Source organism: Poecile atricapillus, chromosome 4, assembly GCF_030490865.1.
Source record: "Poecile atricapillus isolate bPoeAtr1 chromosome 4, bPoeAtr1.hap1, whole genome shotgun sequence".
In the NCBI taxonomy this organism is placed as follows: domain Eukaryota; kingdom Metazoa; phylum Chordata; class Aves; order Passeriformes; family Paridae; genus Poecile; species Poecile atricapillus.
This window is the reverse complement of record NC_081252.1, coordinates 43822345-43842126: the sequence shown is the minus strand read 5'-3', so window position 1 is coordinate 43842126 and position 19782 is coordinate 43822345. Positions and strand designations below refer to the sequence as shown.

Here is a 19782-nt window from a genome sequence, read left to right as displayed (position 1 = left end):
ACCCTGCCTCAGCCAAATGTACACTAACAGAAATATGAAGTTATCTCAGAACACAGATGTTTGGCTTTGCTGCCACTGCCTGACACTGGCACTTTATTTTCTTTATCATGTGTGTTGAATTGAAAGCCTTTTTTTTAGGCCCTGACCTTGGAAGCAGTTGCTACTGCATTTCATCATAAAGATAGAAGAAAAGGAGAAAAAAAAAATAAGAAGAGGGACTTACTGAATTTTCATGATGGCCTTTGTAATCCTGAATAGTTGAACTAGAGGGCCTCTTAATAGTTTTACTTATCACACTAACACTACCACTCCTTCATAGACACTTTTTTACCCAATCTCATAATGTCTTTCATGTGAGCTAAATATACACGTATTTTTTCAGTTGGCAGAAACAACTGAAAAAAACTGTGTTACTTCTACATTGACCTTTTTTGAAATAATGGTTTCTGATTTAAGCCGCATTTTTGTTGTGATTTGCTTAGTGTATCAGTTGGCAGTTCATTTGGAGATTAAGTTGCCTATAAAGCCCATATGTGAATTCTCTGGTTCTACTAGTTTATCTATAAATTGTTATGGTCTTCTTTAGTCAATATAATTGAAGATTGTGTAAAACGCTTTGCTAATCTGTCTGATATGAACAGGCATTGATGACTTAATCAGTGTAACACAGGCTAAAGCAACTCACTGAAAAGATTTTTTCTGAGGTTGGTAAAATTAAAAGTCCTACTGTTCCAGTAATACCTCTTGCTGTTGTGCTTGCATCTGTACATGCCATGGTGCTGGTGGTTTCTGTGTTTTCAATTGATTCCTACAGGAATGACACTTCCCCCATGGCCCACATTTCCTTTCTCAGCTTCCTCCAACAGTATCCACCTGTGTGAAAGTCTGCTATGTGGTCCAGGAGATCCTTCCTATGTACTTGCCACTGAGTGAAACACAACCTTTTACTACCTAACCAGATGTTATTTTTGGGTGAAAGACTATGCAGAAATGCTTTTACTTAATAAAGTAAAAGCAGCAGTGAAGACAAATTTCTTGTCAGTATTTGCAGCAGAAGAATGTCAATCTAATGAGCAAGTGGGATGAAAATCTAGTTTTTGATGCAAATCTACAAACCCATGGTTGTCTGAGTTACAAATTTCTTGACAAGAGTGAAATGTTGTCTCACTATTATTTCAATATATAAAACTGAAGTTCAAAATAATGAATTCAAAATTATTCAGACCCAATGTTCAGAAAAAGTCAGACAAGTAAGACACAGGAAGACAGCATGGGAAATTAAAAGTATCTTTTTTGTGCTTTTTTGTTATCAAGGGTCAATTTTACTGTTACTTCACCCAGCAATATTTCAAATGGTCCCGCAGAACTCAATAATAACTATAAGGCATCTGACTTTATTTTATGTACTTACTCAAAAAAAGTGGTCCATCCAGTCTCATCGCTTTTAGTGGCCAGAAGTCCACTGTTGCCATGGTAGGTAAATAAGACCAGCTCCTGCCCTTGTGCAGTCATGCTTTTCAAACATCCATTGGTGCCTATGGTCAGCCAGATGACTTGGTTATCAGGAGAGACCACTCTTACTGGCATCCGGTTGGGATCCCGCCTGATCCGAAGAGTATTCCCATTGCTGTCCGTTACCGCAGTAATATCATTGTCATTACTGTAGCTAAAATTGTACAGGTAGTCTCCGGTGACTAAACTCACAGTGTACTGGTGAGTACCATTGACATCAAAGATATACAGCTCTTGGTCAGTTGGAGAAGCAACTTCATAGAAGTTCATTGAATTCATTAAGGGTTTGTTCTTTGACACAGCCCGTATCCTAATGTTTCCCAGATCAGCAATATACAGGGTGCCATCTGGAGACACAGCTAAGGAGGAAGGGGCATTAAGTTTGGCATCTTTAGCATAGCCATCTCCATTTTGGTAGCAGTCACAGTTAACATCATTTTTGCAATCACATTCTGAGGGTATTCCAGCAACTAAAGAGATCTCTCCATCAGTTGTGACTTGTCTTATCCTATTTATCTTTTTTTCATCAGTTTCTGTAATGTAAAGCACTCCGCTGTAGGACACGGCAATGGCAGTGGCTGACTCCAGCGTGGTCTGCACAGCGTGTTTGCCCACGGTGTACTCCACCCCGGGGACCTGGCAGTGCATCGGCCTCCCTGCAGCAATGCGAACCTGACGGTTCTCAGTGATCTGCAGAACCACGTTGTTATCCAAAACATAAATGGAGTTATCCATTGGGTTTATAGCTAAATCTGTAGGCCATTCCAGACGAACCTAAACAAAGAGAAGTGTTTTGTTAAACAGTTAACCACTGCAGAGTAAATTAATTAATTAGCCTTTAGTTTTAGACACTGCTGTAAGGATATTTCCCATCTGCTGTAAGTAATCACGACTGAAGAACTTGCATGAATACATGCAGCAAACTAAAGCTTTTCAGGGAGGCAAGGGGAACAATATTCAGGTATCCATTTTATTGAAAAGAAAGGCAGTTGCATTGAAACTGTAATACAGGCTGAGCTTCCCCTTCAATAAATGCAATACTTTTCTGTATCACAAATGCATAAATGACTACGGAGACAGATATCAATGTCTAAATACTTGTCAACAGTATTCATCTTTTATTCTTGTAGTAGCAAAAGTTACGTACTACCTTCCAGATTATGAAACACTGTACTCCATCCTTTGAACATACCACTATTGACACAGCCCTTATTACCTACACAAGTTTTTAAGACAAATAGAAAAATGCAGGGGTTTTGTGTAAATCCTTTCATTCGCTATAGTAGGCTAAGGATGTCGGCAATTCAGAAAACATCAACATGCCAAGATAGTTCTAACAGATATGCCATTCTCCCAGTATTTACTACCAGGCTTAATGTTTTCTGCTGATAGTTTTGCTGTTCTAAACCAAACTGAACTTTATGGGCAGAAAAATTGAATACAGCAGCTAAGAGAATACAGTCCAATTCACACCTGTGGAACAGGTTGCTCTCTCCCCCAAACCTGCTGTTAAATATCCATCACACTACACCTAGTTTTATTTTAAGGGGTGCAAAAGCTGCACTTCAATTTCTACCTCCAGCTCAGCTTTCCAAATTAGCAGCAACTGAAAAGTACCTGGCTGATGTGCATGCTGGTATCACAAGTTAGAGGTCGTGCTGAGGTGAGATCATTGGAGCCAAGCAAAGTCGATATTATTCCATTCTGATCCACTTTTCTGATCATGGTCCCATCAACAAAGTAGATTAACCCATTCTTGTCTATTGCTATTCCTTCAGTGAAGCAAATAAAAATTAGGGTTTTTCTTGTTGTACTAGCAGTGAATATATTATCCATAACTAAAGGTAGAGGTAGCGTGTATACAGTGGAAATTGTAGGCAGAAAATCTGGTCTCAGGCAGTAGGTAGTAACACAGCTTGCTAATGTGTTTTGCAAGAGAAACCGATATTCAGCATGAAATATACTACTGTTGATTGCATTTGCTGTTCATTTGCTTTTGTGTGTTGGGGAGGGAATAGCTTTTAAGTTAACTTTAAATATGGGATAAATGGAACCAAAAGCAATGTTCATCTTAGATATTCACTGCTGCCTGCCAAACACATAATATAAATGCTCTTATTGAGCGTTTAAAAATGCTCAATAACCACTCAAGCCAAATACTTCCTAAAAAAATCAGCCCTAATTGTTTTTAAAAAAATCAGTCCCCTGTAGCTCTCTTCCTCTATAGACTTTCTACTTGGACAAAAAGAACTCAAATCCCCAATTTTTGAGCCAACTCTTGAATTCAGTAACTAAACACGATCATGCCCCCAGCTCCAAACTTCTGTATTATTTTGAATGTTACAGAGGGAGAACTCTTTTTACCTTTAGGGCTCATGAGAGTTGCCTCCACTGCCTTGCCTCCATCACCACACCTCGCCTCATCGAACGGCAGGCACTGCTCCCCTGTTCCTCCTATTACCTCAACATTTTTGGTCAAGTCTTTCGCACCAGTGAGCGACTTGGGCCGATAAATCCTGCGTGTGTTTGTGTCGGAAACGTACAAATCTCCCGTCACAGGGTCAGTTGCGAGGTAGTATCTGTGAGCTGGGTTGCTGCTGTAAAATGGAATCACACATTGCATATGCTGTAGTTAATTGTACCTAACATTGGATCAAGGAGAAAACTGTTTAGTTCCTATGCAGTGTGAAGTAACGCAGACAGAGTTAAAGTCAATGGTGATGCTCCATGCAGGTAGCACAGGTCATGGCCCCAAAATGGTTTTGGTCCACATTTCTCATCTGTGTCACAGGCAGCCCAATCTAGATTAATCCTCTGGGGAAAGAAGGTCAATTTTGTCTTTGATGCTCTTAGGCCAGTTCAGGCTCTCTCATTAGAGACTGCAAATGTCTCTTTAATAAACCAAATCAAAATATGGGAGTTTAAAACATTCTGAGAGTTCTGGGAGCCCTGATCTAGTCCAAAATTTTGTAGCAGGAGCTCAGCCCTCACTTACACTTGGTTGGTATTAACCTATCTATTATAATTTATATAAGGCGGCTGGGGTTCATGGTTTATGTAATTCATAAACAGATAAGACAGAGTTTGAATGATGAGTTCACAGGCAAGAGATAAGACATCATTCATAAGTATTTGTTTAATCCACTGCTTTCAAATGCGTGATATGCATGATTTAACACATTAGGAAATGTCATCTCTTCCACCAGAGACCAAGCAGAGCTTTTCCCATTCTTCTTAAGTCAGAGTCATATTTCAAATAACTGTGCACATTGGCACAAAACTGCTAACTATGCCAGCACAGTCTTTATTACAGTGAAAATATATATTGCTAACCATTTTCCCAGAAACGTACATTTTGCCTCTCCACTGGTGCCACATAATTGAGAATTACTGTCTTTTCTTCCCTGCTGGTGAAAAAAACAGCCCTGGAGATTACCTTTTGTGTTGATACATTATGATGTAGAAACTTAACCCACTGCAGTTGGGATTCCTGACCTAATTTATGGCATGAAGAGCTGAAATAAGGTCATGTAAATACATGAGGTAATTTCAGATGCTCCCCTCATGGATTGAAGCAGTGTCAGAACAGTCACTTCTGATGTTTGCAAAAGCACTGCTTAAACAGATCTACCAGTCTGGTGGTAGCCAAACATCTGTTCACAGAATGCTATACTTCACGTTTTGTAAATACATAACTGTGCTAATGTAACACATTTTTATGTACTGCCACTTGGAAAATGCAACAAGAGACCAACAGGAACAACTTGTGAACAAATTATGTCTTTTAGCAGGGACAGATTTTTATAGCTATCCAATTACAAAAACACAGAAAAAAATGTGTTGCATAAATAGGATTTTATTCGGTTTTAAGACTTTTAACGTGTTGGTTCAGAACGAATGAAACCAAGTGAAACAGGCTAATGAAATCAAATACGCAGTGATTAGCACCTCTTAAAAAGCTCTGCTATTGCACTGAGCACTGTACAGCATGTCTGAAAACAATCAAATGCAGGCCTACTTTAAGTTTCTGTCTGTTACAAATCTATTATTGCCAATGTGCTAAATAGTTAGAAGGTATTTTCAAAACCTTAATTTATGCAGTGATCATTTAATATGATCACTAAGTAATGTACGAATTATTTATACCTCCAAAGACTGCAAATTAAATTATACCCATTTACATGATTACTTTGGTCTTTAAGAAACTTTGCAAACACTTCAAATACAAACACATTGCAAGATGTGAAATGTGCAATTAAATTTTATTTCATTGTAATTTAAAATAAAGTTCTTTCTTATACTACTGAAATCTAAATTAAAGTACCTCTCTTCAACCCATCTAACACTGCCTCAATCATATTTTTCAGCCATCGGAATAAGAAGTCATCAAATCAAAAAGTAAGTAATTTATTCCTAACACAACTATTTATATCCAAAAAGAAGTTTTAAAGCTCTTTTCTTTATAAATATGGAGAAGTACATTCTAATTAATTCCAACAAAAAAGAAATCAGGGGATGAGTTCTCATGGTAAGTAGTGTATCCTCATCAAACCAAAAAAATACACCTGATAATTTAAATGTATTTTCTCATTTTATTAAAAATCCCTCCAAGTTTGGAAGTGCATAGGGTATTACTACTGAATCAATAGAAACTCTCCAACTTGCCATATGTAGATGTCTAATGGCTCCTTTCTGAGCTGATACAACAGGCTTAACCTCAGCATTTCTTTTCAGGTGAAGGTTAAACAGCTGAGGAGGCTTTAGGCAATAAAACCCCCCAATAATTTATGGGAGAAAGGCACAGTTTGGGGACCTGAATAACTGTCAAGTGAAAACTACATTTGTTTTCCTGGCAGAAAACATCCATGAGCACTATGCAGATCTCAAAAATAGTACAGGGATAAGCAGCCAGCAGCTGGAAAGCTACAGAGTTTATGCAATTTCACTGTACCCTGAAATGAAATTAAGCTTCTGCCTTCTACCAATAACAACAAATGCAAAGAAATGAAATCCCCAGCCCGTGACTTATTGACTCATTCAGTATTGCCTAATCACTTTCAGTAGCCTGCAAAACATGGAGTTACATACCCACACTGGCTCCTGTAAAGACATGTCTAAAAATTAACTTCTGTTCTGTCTATGCCAGATAGTAAGTGCTTTGAATTGAAAGTATGCACACATGTGCACAGAGCTGTAACGATCTATTTCCCTTTGCTTTTTTCTTGCTTAGGCCAATCTTTTAATTCTTCAGCTGTCAGGTCACCTGGAGTATTCTCCATCTACAGATTTTTTTAAAATATTCCTCCTGCTCCAGCCCCTGTCTTGCCTTCACTGTGTGCCCTCTAAACCATATATCCCCTCAAAGCTGTTTTTATGTTTTGTTAAACTTTTTTTTCTGGCTCTCTGCAGATTTGGGATAGTGCCATAGCCTACAAAAGACCTCCCTGTCTTCAAAGTCCTTCTAAAAGTGACTTCTTCCATGAATGTCTATCAGCATTAATCACCCACAGGCAGCAGTGTATATAAAGACATCATTTCAGCTTTGAGATTGAAAAAATGTGAGGTCACTGGTACATGACAGGAGAAATTTGATCTGCATTCTCTCTCTAAAATAGAGTACAGGCTTCTTGAGGTAGGAGATACATCACACTGTGCTGAAGCACTGTTTATAGGCCAGGAAAGGTGAATGCTTGAACAGATAAGAGATCTGAACTAGTATTTAGCCTCCATCATTCAGTAGTGTTACTTGGGGAATGCATTTTTTAGTGCATTTTCTTCTAATACCTAGCAATTATCTTTTGCAAAGTAGTCTGTTGAGGGCTGTTTTCCAAACTGCAGTTTAAGTAGAAATCTCAGCAGTCTGATAGGCTTGCCAGTGAAACTGGACATTTGCTCCCTTCTCCCCTTACAGGCCAGACAGATGTGCTTCCCTCTACAGCTGTTCACAGGACTCTGCACAAATTCATGCAGCCAAAAGAAAGTATTTGGTCTCACAGTGTGTCCTCAGCTGTAGAGCCCATGGCAAGAGGATTTGGTGGATCCTAAGAGTTCACATGTCTTAAATAAAAGGCAGATAAATTAATAGAATAAAAAGCTGCAGGGGATATTAAGCATAAAGATCCCACTCTTGGCTTAGGAAGTCTCTCATCAGCAAATCTCTAAGGCTGAGAGTGGACACTGGGAAAATGTTTATGATGTGAGAGAAAACTCAGACTCGTAATAAATTGTGTTGGGCTGCACAGTGGGCTCCACACCTCCTGCCTACTGGGTCCACAACTGTTCCTGCAGAGCCAGTCCCCCACAGTCCTCTGTCTCCTGCCTCGGGAGGAGCCCCCACTTCACAGCTGCTCTGTGGGCCCATGCTGTTACACTAATTTGTGTGGTATGATTGCAATTTTGCTACCCAGAGCTTCTGCATGTTTAGGCATGAATAAAGCAGAAAAGCTTCAGTATTCTCCCTCACCAACTTCTCTTACATGCAGGGATCCAGTTTCTGAAATGCTGCAGTTGAGGCTGTGACCACAATTCTGCCAGAGGCAGGAGGGGGTGGCGCTACTAAATCACAGGAAAACAAACCTCAATACGCATCCACTCTTTAATCCCTTTCTGTGCATTCCGCATCCCCATTTTAAGTACTATTACACATTCTATGTATTTGCCAAGACAATGTCCTATCTAGTAGCAATCACACCTTTGTGATTCCACAAGTGATATAATTCTTTCAATAGCAGTGGAACACATACAGACTAATTGCAGTAGTGAAACCCTAAACCCACCAAAGAGAAGAGACTGCCTCTGAGTCATCTCAGGAAAAAAACCCACAAAACCAATTCTGATCATTAGCACTGATGCACACACCTTATTTAGTCACGGAATTATTTTGCCTAACACATCTGAAACATATTTTTGAAAACATAAAACCTTCCTCACACAGAAGTATGTCCAAAGAAAAGTGGATTTAAGAAAAAAGACATAAGAGATAGGACTCTGGGATTTGTTTAAAAACAAGGAAGGAAAATGGCAGCGAAAGAGAGAAAGGTACCAATGGGCCTGCTAAGCTGTATACTTAGCAGATCTGCCACAAAGGTTTGCAGGGTTTCATGTCTGCAACAAGATTTTAGCATGACTGGTTTTTTTTCTCCTTATCAGGAACAGCTGCTGTGGCAAAGCAATTCTAAGCATCCACCTACTCTTGTGTTCTTGCCATTATTGTACAGATGCCAGGATGGATGAATACTGTACTTTCCTCTGATTACTGTTGTTTCTATGACTTATTTTGTAAGTCTTGGTGTATTCTAAAATCTTAACTCCTGGAGTTGTGTTATTGTTATCTCAACTTCCATTATTAAAAGCAGCTCACCTTTAAAGGAACAAATCTGTTAAATGAGAGCCTGAAAAGATTCAGCATCAAAAGGCTAATGAAATGAACTCCCTTGATACTTTTATATGCCATTCTCATCATACTTGGTGTATCTGATTAATGAGTGAGTTTTGATAGGATCAGCAAAAGTGCTGCTAGCAAGGAGTGAGCAGAGATGAGGGAACAGCAAAGGAGGGCACACACAAGCATAACAAGAAGCCTGACTGTGGACAGAGAGTGATGAGAAAAGAGGAACTCATCAGAAAGGACGATACAGCCTGACAGTTGACATAACTAAAACATATGAACTCATTATTTTTGAAAAATACTCCTCTTTTGTAGTAATACATCTCAGAAATGACTTGCCCATTATAAGCATTCATTTGTTAAAAAAGAAAGAAGAACAGTTAGAAAAATATAAATCTTCTTTAAGGAATGCTTACCTATGTCTAAAATCTTTATTTCTTGGTGGGAGCAAGTAAAAAAGAACAGAAAAACATTATTAGACAAACATTCAGAAAGGATGTTAAAAGATGAGAAGAAGGCAACATTTACATCTATCATTAGTGAAGTGGTGAATGATTGTCCCTTGTCCACTTACATTGACCACATATGTTAACTCATAAAATCTGTAGAATTATTACTCTGGGTAGATTAAACTCTCACATTTAGATAAGCATAGTTAAAATATTTTAGGAGGATAAAATGTTTTCATTTCAGTTCTAAATACTTAAAAAATCTTTTGACTCAACTATTGTTCCCAAAAGCATTCGTGAACTCAAAATTACACGACGTTAGAAATTTATTTAATACTTTAATTTGACAGAGTAACTCATAACTTCAAAAGTCCAGGATGAGAAAAAAACATACCTTAGCTCCAGAACACTAGTTACATTTCCAGATGGGAATATCCGCCGAACGTAGTTGAAATCCCCCACGTACAGACTGCCATCTATCCCACAAGCTAAGGCAACCGGAGCCAGTAATTTATTACCATCAGCTTGACCATTACAGCTTGGACAGGAGATGCTGCGCCGTCTCCCGTTGCCCATAATGCTACTAACAACTGGGGGTTGCTGAGATATAAATTGATTTTCGCCATTCCCTTTGTAGAGGATTCCTGCCAGATAATAAAGAAAAAGAACAAACCAAAACCCAATAACATTCATAAAAACTCTGAATGTATACACATAAAATGATGCAAAAGTATTCTAAATATTCTTTTAGCTAGTTAGTGTAAGTTTAATGAATTTTTATTGCTTCACAGCCATATTTTTCTCACTACAAAAAACAACTTTATTAAAACATCTATAGTTACATTTAGGTACACACATGCAAACATTAGATTATCTTGTCCAAAAAATTTAGTAGAAACACTAAATATTGTAGCTCTTGAAACCCCAAAATATTTTCACTCATTATTTCTAAATGCTAATGATTTTTATAGTTACAATTCAAAATAAAAATTTTCATGCTGAAGGAAATGTAAAGCATATTAATGGAAGGAAGGTCTGTGTTTCTACATCTTTACAGTTTTGAAATAGCCCAGAAAGGACTGAAATTCTAATGTGCCTTATAAAAAAAAGAAAAAGAATGTATTTGCAAATTGTATTCCTAAAGTCCTAGTATAATTAATTATGAATATCATGTCAAATGTAATCTGAAGTGGATTACTGTTGCAAATTGTAAATATTAATTAAAGAGCCACTTCAAAAAGTTGTAGATTGCCTCAATTTTACATTATAAAAGATTCTTTACTCAGCTCACAACAGAAGTGTTCCTCTGGCAACAAAGTCTGCCTCAATACCATATCTACAGTTATAGGCAGTTATTAAAAATGTCAAAACAACAAAAAAAATGTGGTGCCAGGCCAACCTGCCTCTAAAACTTAATTCTGCTTCAAGGCATGAAAGAAACAATAATTTTGTGAAGACAAAGCAATGTGCCAGCAGTATTTTTCTTCCTGATAGCCTATGTAGGAAATATAAGAGGAAAAATGGATGCTTTATGTTAAATCTTCAGTCTTGGGGGAAAAAAAAAAAGTATGTTAAAGTGTTGCCAGGACCCTCATTGTTCAAATCTCATGATGAATCCATTAAGGTGTCCTCTTCAAATGGTCAGCTATTATGGCTCTACTTGTAAGTCACCATATATCTTCCCGTGGTATAATCCATGTAAACCACACGTCACTTTGTACTGTACAGAGACCTGGGTTTTATTGATTGCACGCCCAGAGTTTCATGCAGTTTAGAGCTGAGGGATATAGTAATCTTTTGAGAACTTTAGAAGAAATTTAAGATGCATTTCTCTTTCCCTTTTCACTCCCAAAGTGCACGATTTGTACTGAAAGGTAGGAGAAAAAATACTTTGCTTTCCTCTTTAAATGTTTTAGGTGTCTTCACTTCAACTTCTTTCTCATGTTACAAAATGTAAGTGATTATAAATGTAAAACCAATATGTATGATAAAATTGGAAAAAATGAAAATGGTTTATGGAAATCTAATGGCAAGTAATCTAAATAAGTAATCTAAATCAAAATAGGAAAAATGTATTTTTCATGACTAGTTAAAGCCAGAATGCATTAACAGTACACAAAATCCCCTCTCCTATGATTACATCATTTATGACAATCATGGCACTATAATTTTACCTGAAATAGCTGAGTTCTACAATTTTCATCAGAGGAATTCTAGAAGTCAGCACAGTGCACTATTGCACCTGATTTATTCTGTCATTACCTTGAAAAATTGGTCCTTCACATTTCTCTTCTATTATCACAGACTAAAAGATGTACAGTAGACTATTTACCGCAGTAGTTTGGATTTCTGTGCAAACACTGTCTGCACTCTCTTCTGAACAGATTTATGCATCTCATCCACCTTGTCATTACAACTCTCCACTTGGTTTATTCAATTAGACACACGACACTTTGAGAAGTCATTACTTGTCAAATGTACTCTTAAACATAATTTAAAGCCATCATCAATTTACCCAGTGAACAGAATCAATCTTACAGATATATTTTTAATTATAGCTCTTCACATTTTTAGGTGGATTACTTTAAAATAATTTGCACAGGTTTTGTTTGTTTTTTCTTTTTCTTTTTTTTTTAACATTTTAAATTACATACAATGACACCTTTCCCCTTGATTTGGTTACCTTGTTTCCTTACCAGTCAGAAGCACTGCTTTAGGTGTTGACTACTGTGTTACACATAATAACTGTGTACTAGGGGGAGACCTTCATGGGACATCAAGTACTGCAGAAGTGACCATCTTCCTGATAATTACTCTGGATTCCTCTCTTGCATGAAAATCCAGTGCTAGCAACTACTACTTTAAGCTGTGTGACTGCTTACTTCACCTTTCCTACATGCTTTCAGACAAGTTTTTCCAAATTTCTTCCTGTTCAGTGTTGAGCTGAGGTTTCCTAAGCATGGCTCCCTGCAAACAGTTGCTGAGCAGCATGCTCAAAAAATATGCTTTGATGCCAAAGTCACCGTGCAACAGCAAATTGCAGCTGGAGAGAGGACTGAGAATATGAGCAAGCAACAGCTCTGCAGACAGCAAGGTCTGCAGAAGGAGAGGGAGGAGCTGCTGCAGGTACCAGAGCAGATTCCCCTGCAGCCCATGGGAGAAGGCCATGGTGAGGCAGCTGTGCCCCTGCAGAACATGGGGGTCCATGATGGAGCACATATCCACCTGAAGGGCCCATGCCAGAGCAAGGGGATGTCCAAAGGAGGCTGTGAACCTGTGGGAAACTCATGTTGGAGCAGGCTCCCGGAAGGGCCTCTGGACACATGGAGAGAGGAGCCTGTGCTGGAGCAGGTTTTCTGCCAGGACTCATGGCCCCACTGGAGCTATCTGCTCCTGAAATAGTGCACCCCATGGAGCATGTCCACACTGGAGCAGTTGTGAAGAACTGCAGCCCGTGGGAAGGACTCACATTGGAGAAGTTCACAGAGACTGTCTACTGTGGGAGGGAGCCCATGCTGGGGCAGGGAAGAGTGTGAGGAGTCCTTCTCCTGAGAAGGAAGGAGCGACAGAGACAGGGTGTGATGAACCGATCACAGCCCCCATGTCCCTGCACCACAGGCAGGGAGGAGGTGGAGAATTCAGGAGCAAAGTAAAGCCTGGAAAGAAGGGAAGATTGCGCAACCTGCTTTTAAGATTGGTTTTCTTTCTCACTATTGTTGTAGTTTAGGGCCTGGCGATGCGGAAGAATTCGGGATGTTACGGAAAGTTATCCGACCCCCCTCTGTTAGGATAGCTAGGCCTCTAGCAATTAGCCAATAGCACCCAGGTGTGACGTATGTAGATGGGAGTAACACAGTGACCCCAGACTATAAAATGTTAAGTTTTCCTGCAATAAATCGCCATATTTGCCATCCATCACATTGATGCAGTGGGATATGGACCGCGCGGCTGAGGATAGCCGCCCGTGCTGGTTCCAGCCAGGGTTCCAGCCTTGCTTGAACACCCACATATGGTGCCAGAAACCCGGGAGGAAGAAAAGTGGGACAAGAAGAAAGCAAGGATACCCTGAGTCAAGGAACAGCGGTCAAGATAGTGAGTCTATTCTTGACGGAAGAGCCTGGGCCCAGAAGGATGATGAAATCATCGAAAAAGGTTAGATTGTAAGTTGTAAATTAATTAAGTTGTAAACCTAATTCGCTTGTTATTACAAGGCTTTGGGTTGTAGAAGTCGTAAATGAGTTTGTAAGGTTTATCCACCCTAAGGTGTGGGACAGATGTACTAAAACGCTTGCCAAAGAGATCTGGGGAACAACAAGGAACTGTATGCTGGCTACCCTGAAATTTAGGGTTAGACCTTTACAGCCCCCAGACGGGAGAAGCTCAACTGAGCCGGGAGGGGGGCCGGGAGTCCCCTCAGTCCCTAAATTCTTATCTGCTCTCAGAGAAACAGCGAAGAGCAGAAGATTTTTGGAAAAAGTTAACAGAAATAGCCAGAGGTGTGGCAGAAAAAATAAGAAGAAAACATCCCTCCAAAGACATAAAGATGGCACAGAGAAAGAAGTTGTAGCGCGGGAAAAATATGTCTCTAACAAAGAAAGAGGAACGTGGTCGGGGGGCATGGGAAAGAAAAAGAATGTGAAGAAGAAAGATAAGGAATGTGAAAGAGATAAGACGCGGGAGGCACAGGGATTGGAATGCAGGAGAGGAGAGAGGGGAGGAGCAGAAGGTGGAAGGAAAGGTGGGATGGAGGCGGAGTGGAACCATGGGGGAAGGAACAGCCTGCCCACGGGGGTGGTAGCGAGGCCGGGGCCCAAGAAAAGGCACGGCAAACAGGAAGTAACCGACCAGTTTTGACTTTGACTGAGATACGAGCGGTTCGCACACACACACACACACACACACCCCCCCCCACTCCCTCTCTGAGAAGCGGCGGGACAATACCGAGTTTGTTACAAAGTCATAATTTACTGAGTTTTTAAAAGGTGTTTATGTACCCTTTTGGAGTTAATTTTGTGTTTTAAGTAATTATGAGTTTATGCAGTTGGAGTTTTCAGAGTTTTTCTCAGATTTAAAAAGTAGCCCGGCACGGCCCAGTTCAGGAAAACACACGGCAGTACGCTGTCGCCATGGCAACCACCGCTGAAACAAGTAACAGCTACTTCAATGAAACCGCGGAAAGTAAAACTACAAAACAAAAGAAGAACAACAGAAAGCTGGACATTTTTGAGAAGGATAAGAAAAAGAGAGAGTTTTAATTAGACAATTTAAAAATTAGAAGCTTTGTAAATTGTATTGTTTATAAATTAGCAAATTGTTGTAATTAAAATTGAGATTTAAAAATAAGTTTCTATTGAATTAAGTGCCTTTAAAAATAGATTAAAAGGTTTAAATGTTGTATTTTTGCATCCCAAGAAACTTAAAAGATTCTTGTTTTGTTTCAGTAATTTTAAAGTTATGTTAATCATATATTACCCATTTGTTGAGTTTTTGACAATTTTAATACGGAAATTTTAATGTGAATATTTTTGTTATACAAAACACATATAACTGCATATATACCAATTTGGATTTTGGATTTTAGTTTAAAAATTGGACTTGATATTTTTGAGAAGTGCTACAAAAGCTAAATGACAACTTGCCCAATCCTGTGTTGTGGCTTTTTTTTAGAGAGGCTGCACTTTAGAACTTTAGCTAATTTGAGCATATACTAGGCAAATTCTTATTGTGAATGAGTGTTTTTAGTAACATTTGCAGTTATTATGGGTTATTCTCAAAGCTAGATGACATGGAATTGTGATGTATTTGTTAAATTTTTATAATTTTTATAGTGAATCCATGTTACCGTTGGCTTGAATGTTTTTAAGTTAAGCTGTATAACTTGGATATTCTTTTAAAGTTAGGTTTTGTTATTTCCTTTTGTTATAAATAATTATTGTTAAGTTTAAATTTTTGTTTAATTTGAATTGTTTTATGTTTTATTGAAGACACTTGTTTAAATTGCAAAGTATAGTTATTTTTCTAGAAATATGAAGACAGCTACAACTGAAGCAACTGTGATAAACCACTGATGAACACCTGCTTGTGGACAGAAATGAATGCAGACTGTGACACCCTAGACTTCATTGAGAGTTCTATTCAGTTGTTGCAATTTTTGCAGTTTCGTTTGCTATAACTTTTTTATTTTTTAGTGTTTCCAGAATTTTAAAAAGATGTACCATTGCTGAAAATCAGCTGCCATAAAAGAAGCTTCAAATTAAACCAACTGTTGAATGATTTAATTAGTCTGGTACCTAAGGTTTTTAATTATTTGCTTTGTACAAATGCATTTTAACAGTTTGCTGTACTGTAAGCATCTCATAGCTGTTGCTATTGAAAACCTTGTTTTAAAAATGAGTTAAGAGGCATCTTTCCAGTTTAAAGTCTAAGGCCCTGGCCAAGTCTTAACTTTACCTGGACAGAATGTTTATTAACAGATCCAGATGTTCTTGTACCAAATCAGTATTTGAGTCATTTTTTGACTTTGCAATTTGACCCTATTAGTACGACAGCTGGATCAATTTTAAAGTGAGCTTGGAGAATCATTTCCGGAGATGATGATCCAATCCTTCACTGATGATTTTTGGTTTTGTTTGTTTATTAACTATGGGATGCTGGTGCAGTGTTTTAATAATTAACAGTACTTTTATATTAATTGATTTTTAACTGTTATAGGTTTTTACTGATTGTGTATAAAGTTTTGTGTTAATGTTGAACAGAAACACATCTCATTTTTTTTTTTTTAAGGAAAACAGGGGAGATGGATGCCCTAAAAGTATTTGATTAGTGTATTTCATTAACTTCAAGGAGAGAAGTGCCTGTGTTTTGTTGGCAGGTTCAGAAAAGTCACCTGTCCATCTGACCAGACTGTCTGCCTCTGAACACGAGATGCAGTGAATGGAGAGATCATCACACAGCCTTGGTACTCCAGACTTGGATCAGAAGTGGACCTGCCAGGACACAGTTGTGTCTGAACAATACACAGACAGTTGCCAACAGAAATTTTATGTTGTTATTATGATGTGGTGTTTCTATTAATTTTTCAGTTATCCTTTGTTTTAAGATTTATAAAGATGTGAGGAACAACTTGAACATCAAAGCCCTCAGTCACCGATCAGCTACCAGCTGACATCACAGGAGCAGTGAACATTCCAGGACTAAATCGTGTTAGAGAAATTCTGTAAAAGATTTGAGAGGTGTAGAGACTCCATCTAACTATATACAAAGCAAATAGTAATTGTGTGTTTATCCTTTTAGCAAATTGCTTTCACGCTTAGACTACATATATATAGAGCACGTGTGTTAAAAGTAGTTAGATAATAGTTTAAGATAAAGTGTTTAGCCTGTGTAATAATTGTTATGTTAGTATAAAATATAAGTATTTTCCTTTAAGAGGTAGTGTAAGCATCTTTAAAGGTTCATTTATGTTAAAGTTTTAGCTGTAAGTTTATAAGTATGATGTCATTTACATGGTAAACTGTTTATAGTAATTGTGTTGTTTATAGTTATAACACCTGAAGCAGTGAGCCCCAATTTTGTGGTACAAACTGAAAACCCATGATCTAATAGTCAAGCCCTTGCATTTACACCCAAAGCTTTAACTCCTCTGCTGACTTTTGTGTGTATTAGCTGTTATCATCCCCAGAGTCCTGTACCACCTGGATGAAGAGTTGAGCCTGCAAGTGGAGAGACTCACCCGGCTTCAGAAAAGAGAAGTGATGACAGGTGTAACCATAGCGATGCTGCTTAACCTGAGAGCAACTGGTGCTGCCACAGGTGTCTCTGACATCGTGACCCAACAACAGAGACTGCTTTAGCTACAGATGACTGTAGATGAAGATCTACAGAGAATTGAGAAATCCATATCCTTTCCAGAAAAATCAGTCTCCTCACTCTCTGAAGTTGTTTTACAGAACAGGCGAGGTCTCGACCTTCTATTCATGCAGCAAGGAGGCCTCTGCATCGCCCTGAATGAAGAATGCTGCTTCTACGCTGACCACACCGGGGTAGTGAGAGACACCATGGCAGAGCTACAAGACAGGCTGTCTCAACGAAAAGCAGAGAGAGAAGCCCAGCAAAGCTGGTTCCAATCCTGGTTCGATCAGTCTTCGTGGCTAACCACCCTGGTGTCTATCCTGATTGGACCAGTTGTGATGATTTTACTTGTGTTAATCTTTGAACTCAATTTTATATTATCCATTTTTAAAACTTTATAATATAGATAAGTTAGACAAAGTGTTTAGAAATATATATAAAAAATAACATTAGAATTTTGAAGACTAATATACCTTATATTTTAGCAAATTAATTATTCATAGAGAGAGGGGAATATGTTGTAGTTTAGGGCCTGGCGATGCGGAAGAATTCGGGATGTTACGGAAAGTTATCCGACCCCCCTCTGTTAGGATAGCTAGGCCTCTAGCAATTAGCCAATAGCACCCAGGTGTGACGTATGTAGATGGGAGTAACACAGTGACCCCAGACTATAAAATGTTAAGTTTTCCTGCAATAAATCGCCATATTTGCCATCCATCACATTGATGCAGTGGGATATGGACCGCGCGGCTGAGGATAGCCGCCCGTGCTGGTTCCAGCCAGGGTTCCAGCCTTGCTTGAACACCCACACACTATACTACTGTGATTTGACTGATAATAAATTAAAATAATTTTCCCAAGTCAATTCTCTTTTTGCCCATGATGGTGACTGCTGAGAGATCTGTCCTTGTCCTTACCTCAACCCATGAGCATTTTCTGTTTTCTCTCTCCTGTCCAGCTGGGGAGTGACTGGGTGGCTTTGATGTCCAGCCAGAGTCAACCCACCACAGCATATCCAACACAGACTGTTTGATGAATTTATTCATGCATATGTATTTGTAGGATACAGAAGCATGACATTTGATGTAAATCATAGAAAAAAAGACTACCCTGAGGTGGAAGGGACCCACAGGATTATTTAGGCCATCTTCTGGCCCTGCAAAGGACAACCCCAAGAATCACACTGTGTGCCTGAGAACATTGTCCTAACACTTCCTGCCAACTCTGACTGGCTTGGTGATGTGACCAGTTCCCTGGGGAGCCAGGGAAGCTCAAAGCATTTACCATTTGCAGAATGTTCTATAATTTCCTTTTTTAAAAAATAACAGAGCTAATAGGAAAAACTCTGAATGAGAGACCTGAAGTGCAGGGCAGCAGAACAGTAAAATGAGCAAGAAGAAAATTAACTCCTCACCATTCTGAACATCCAGTACATGATGCTTATCCAATGTCCAACCACCCATGTTGGAGGCATCCAGCTCATAACCCTGCAAAATGGCAGTCCGTTTTTCCCAGAGAGTTAGATCCAAGCAAGACTCATACTCGTAACCTACAGACACTGAAATAACAGCACATGTCCTCATTAAGTACAGGATCTCATTCTGAAGAAGAGTTCAAATAATATGATTTCTTTAAACTACATATATTCTTTTGCTCTCCTAGGACACATGAAAATTCCTATGGATTCTTTTCCATGTTGAAAATATTAACCAGAATCTTACGTTATTAAAATATTTTTAGTTATTAAGAGTAAGTGAATTAAGAGCCATTTTGTGATGTCAGACTGCTATTGTGCTTTACTTAAAGTACACAGAGTGTGCAGACTAAACACCATAATGTATTATTAGGTTGAGAGCTACTTCATGGGAAGGAATAGAAGTCAAAAACATCACTTTTCATGTGAATGAAAAATTTCTTTTTCCTTCTGAAGGAAATTTTTTCTCATAATTCAAAGCTTAGTGTTTTTTAATATGTTTTAATATCCACTGATATAATTTTATTCTGCAAAACACTTTCTACTTAATGGATACAAGCATTTGAGCTGTGCTTCCCTATGTTCAAGACAACATTAGAAGTGCAAAAATCCTCTGTAACACATACCAACAGCTTCAGATAATCCGTAGACCCTCTGATTGTATGCATCAGTTTTATCCCATATGAAGGTGTATGCGAGATTTGGGGATGCAGGGAACCATTTTTGGAAAAGTCTTCCCACCACTGCCACCATAAGATGAACCTTCATTAAATTAAATGGAATAACAGACTGGGTCATAGTAATCTTCAGCACAGATTTATATCCTGCAGCCCTGGAGCTCAAGTATGATAACTTCAAATCAGTTCCTGGTATTGTTGTTTCTTCATGAAGAACCTATACATTGTTAAGAGAAAAATACAGTATTTAAATTATTTGGAAATTGAACAAAACAATGCAGCTATCACTAGAGGCTGCCTAACATATTTCATGACAATCTATTAAGAAATGTCATCTATATTTGGTCTTCATGATTAAAAAACCCCATAAATAAATAACAAAAATGTGAAATAAAATTTCATACTTTTTCTAAAAAGTTAAGTCTAAGTTCT

General features: G+C 38.4%; 1 protein-coding gene across 2 annotated transcripts in view; it reads right to left on the bottom strand.

Annotated features, from left to right (window-relative positions):
• TENM3 (teneurin transmembrane protein 3) overlaps positions 1-19782 on the bottom strand; it is a 419680-nt gene that overhangs the window by 31977 nt on the left and 367921 nt on the right. The window contains exons 22-28 of one of the 2 annotated variants that reach the window (XM_058837711.1): positions 19300-19567; positions 18614-18757; positions 9743-9992; positions 9316-9336; positions 3877-4109; positions 3130-3284; positions 1412-2286 (exon numbers count right to left, since the gene is read on the bottom strand). In XM_058837711.1, coding sequence (XP_058693694.1) covers positions 1412-2286; positions 3130-3284; positions 3877-4109; positions 9316-9336; positions 9743-9992; positions 18614-18757; positions 19300-19567 — 1946 coding nt within the window. The remainder of the gene's footprint in view (positions 1-1411; positions 2287-3129; positions 3285-3876; positions 4110-9315; positions 9337-9742; positions 9993-18613; positions 18758-19299; positions 19568-19782) is intronic. The other variant, XM_058837712.1, reaches the window with a different exon arrangement.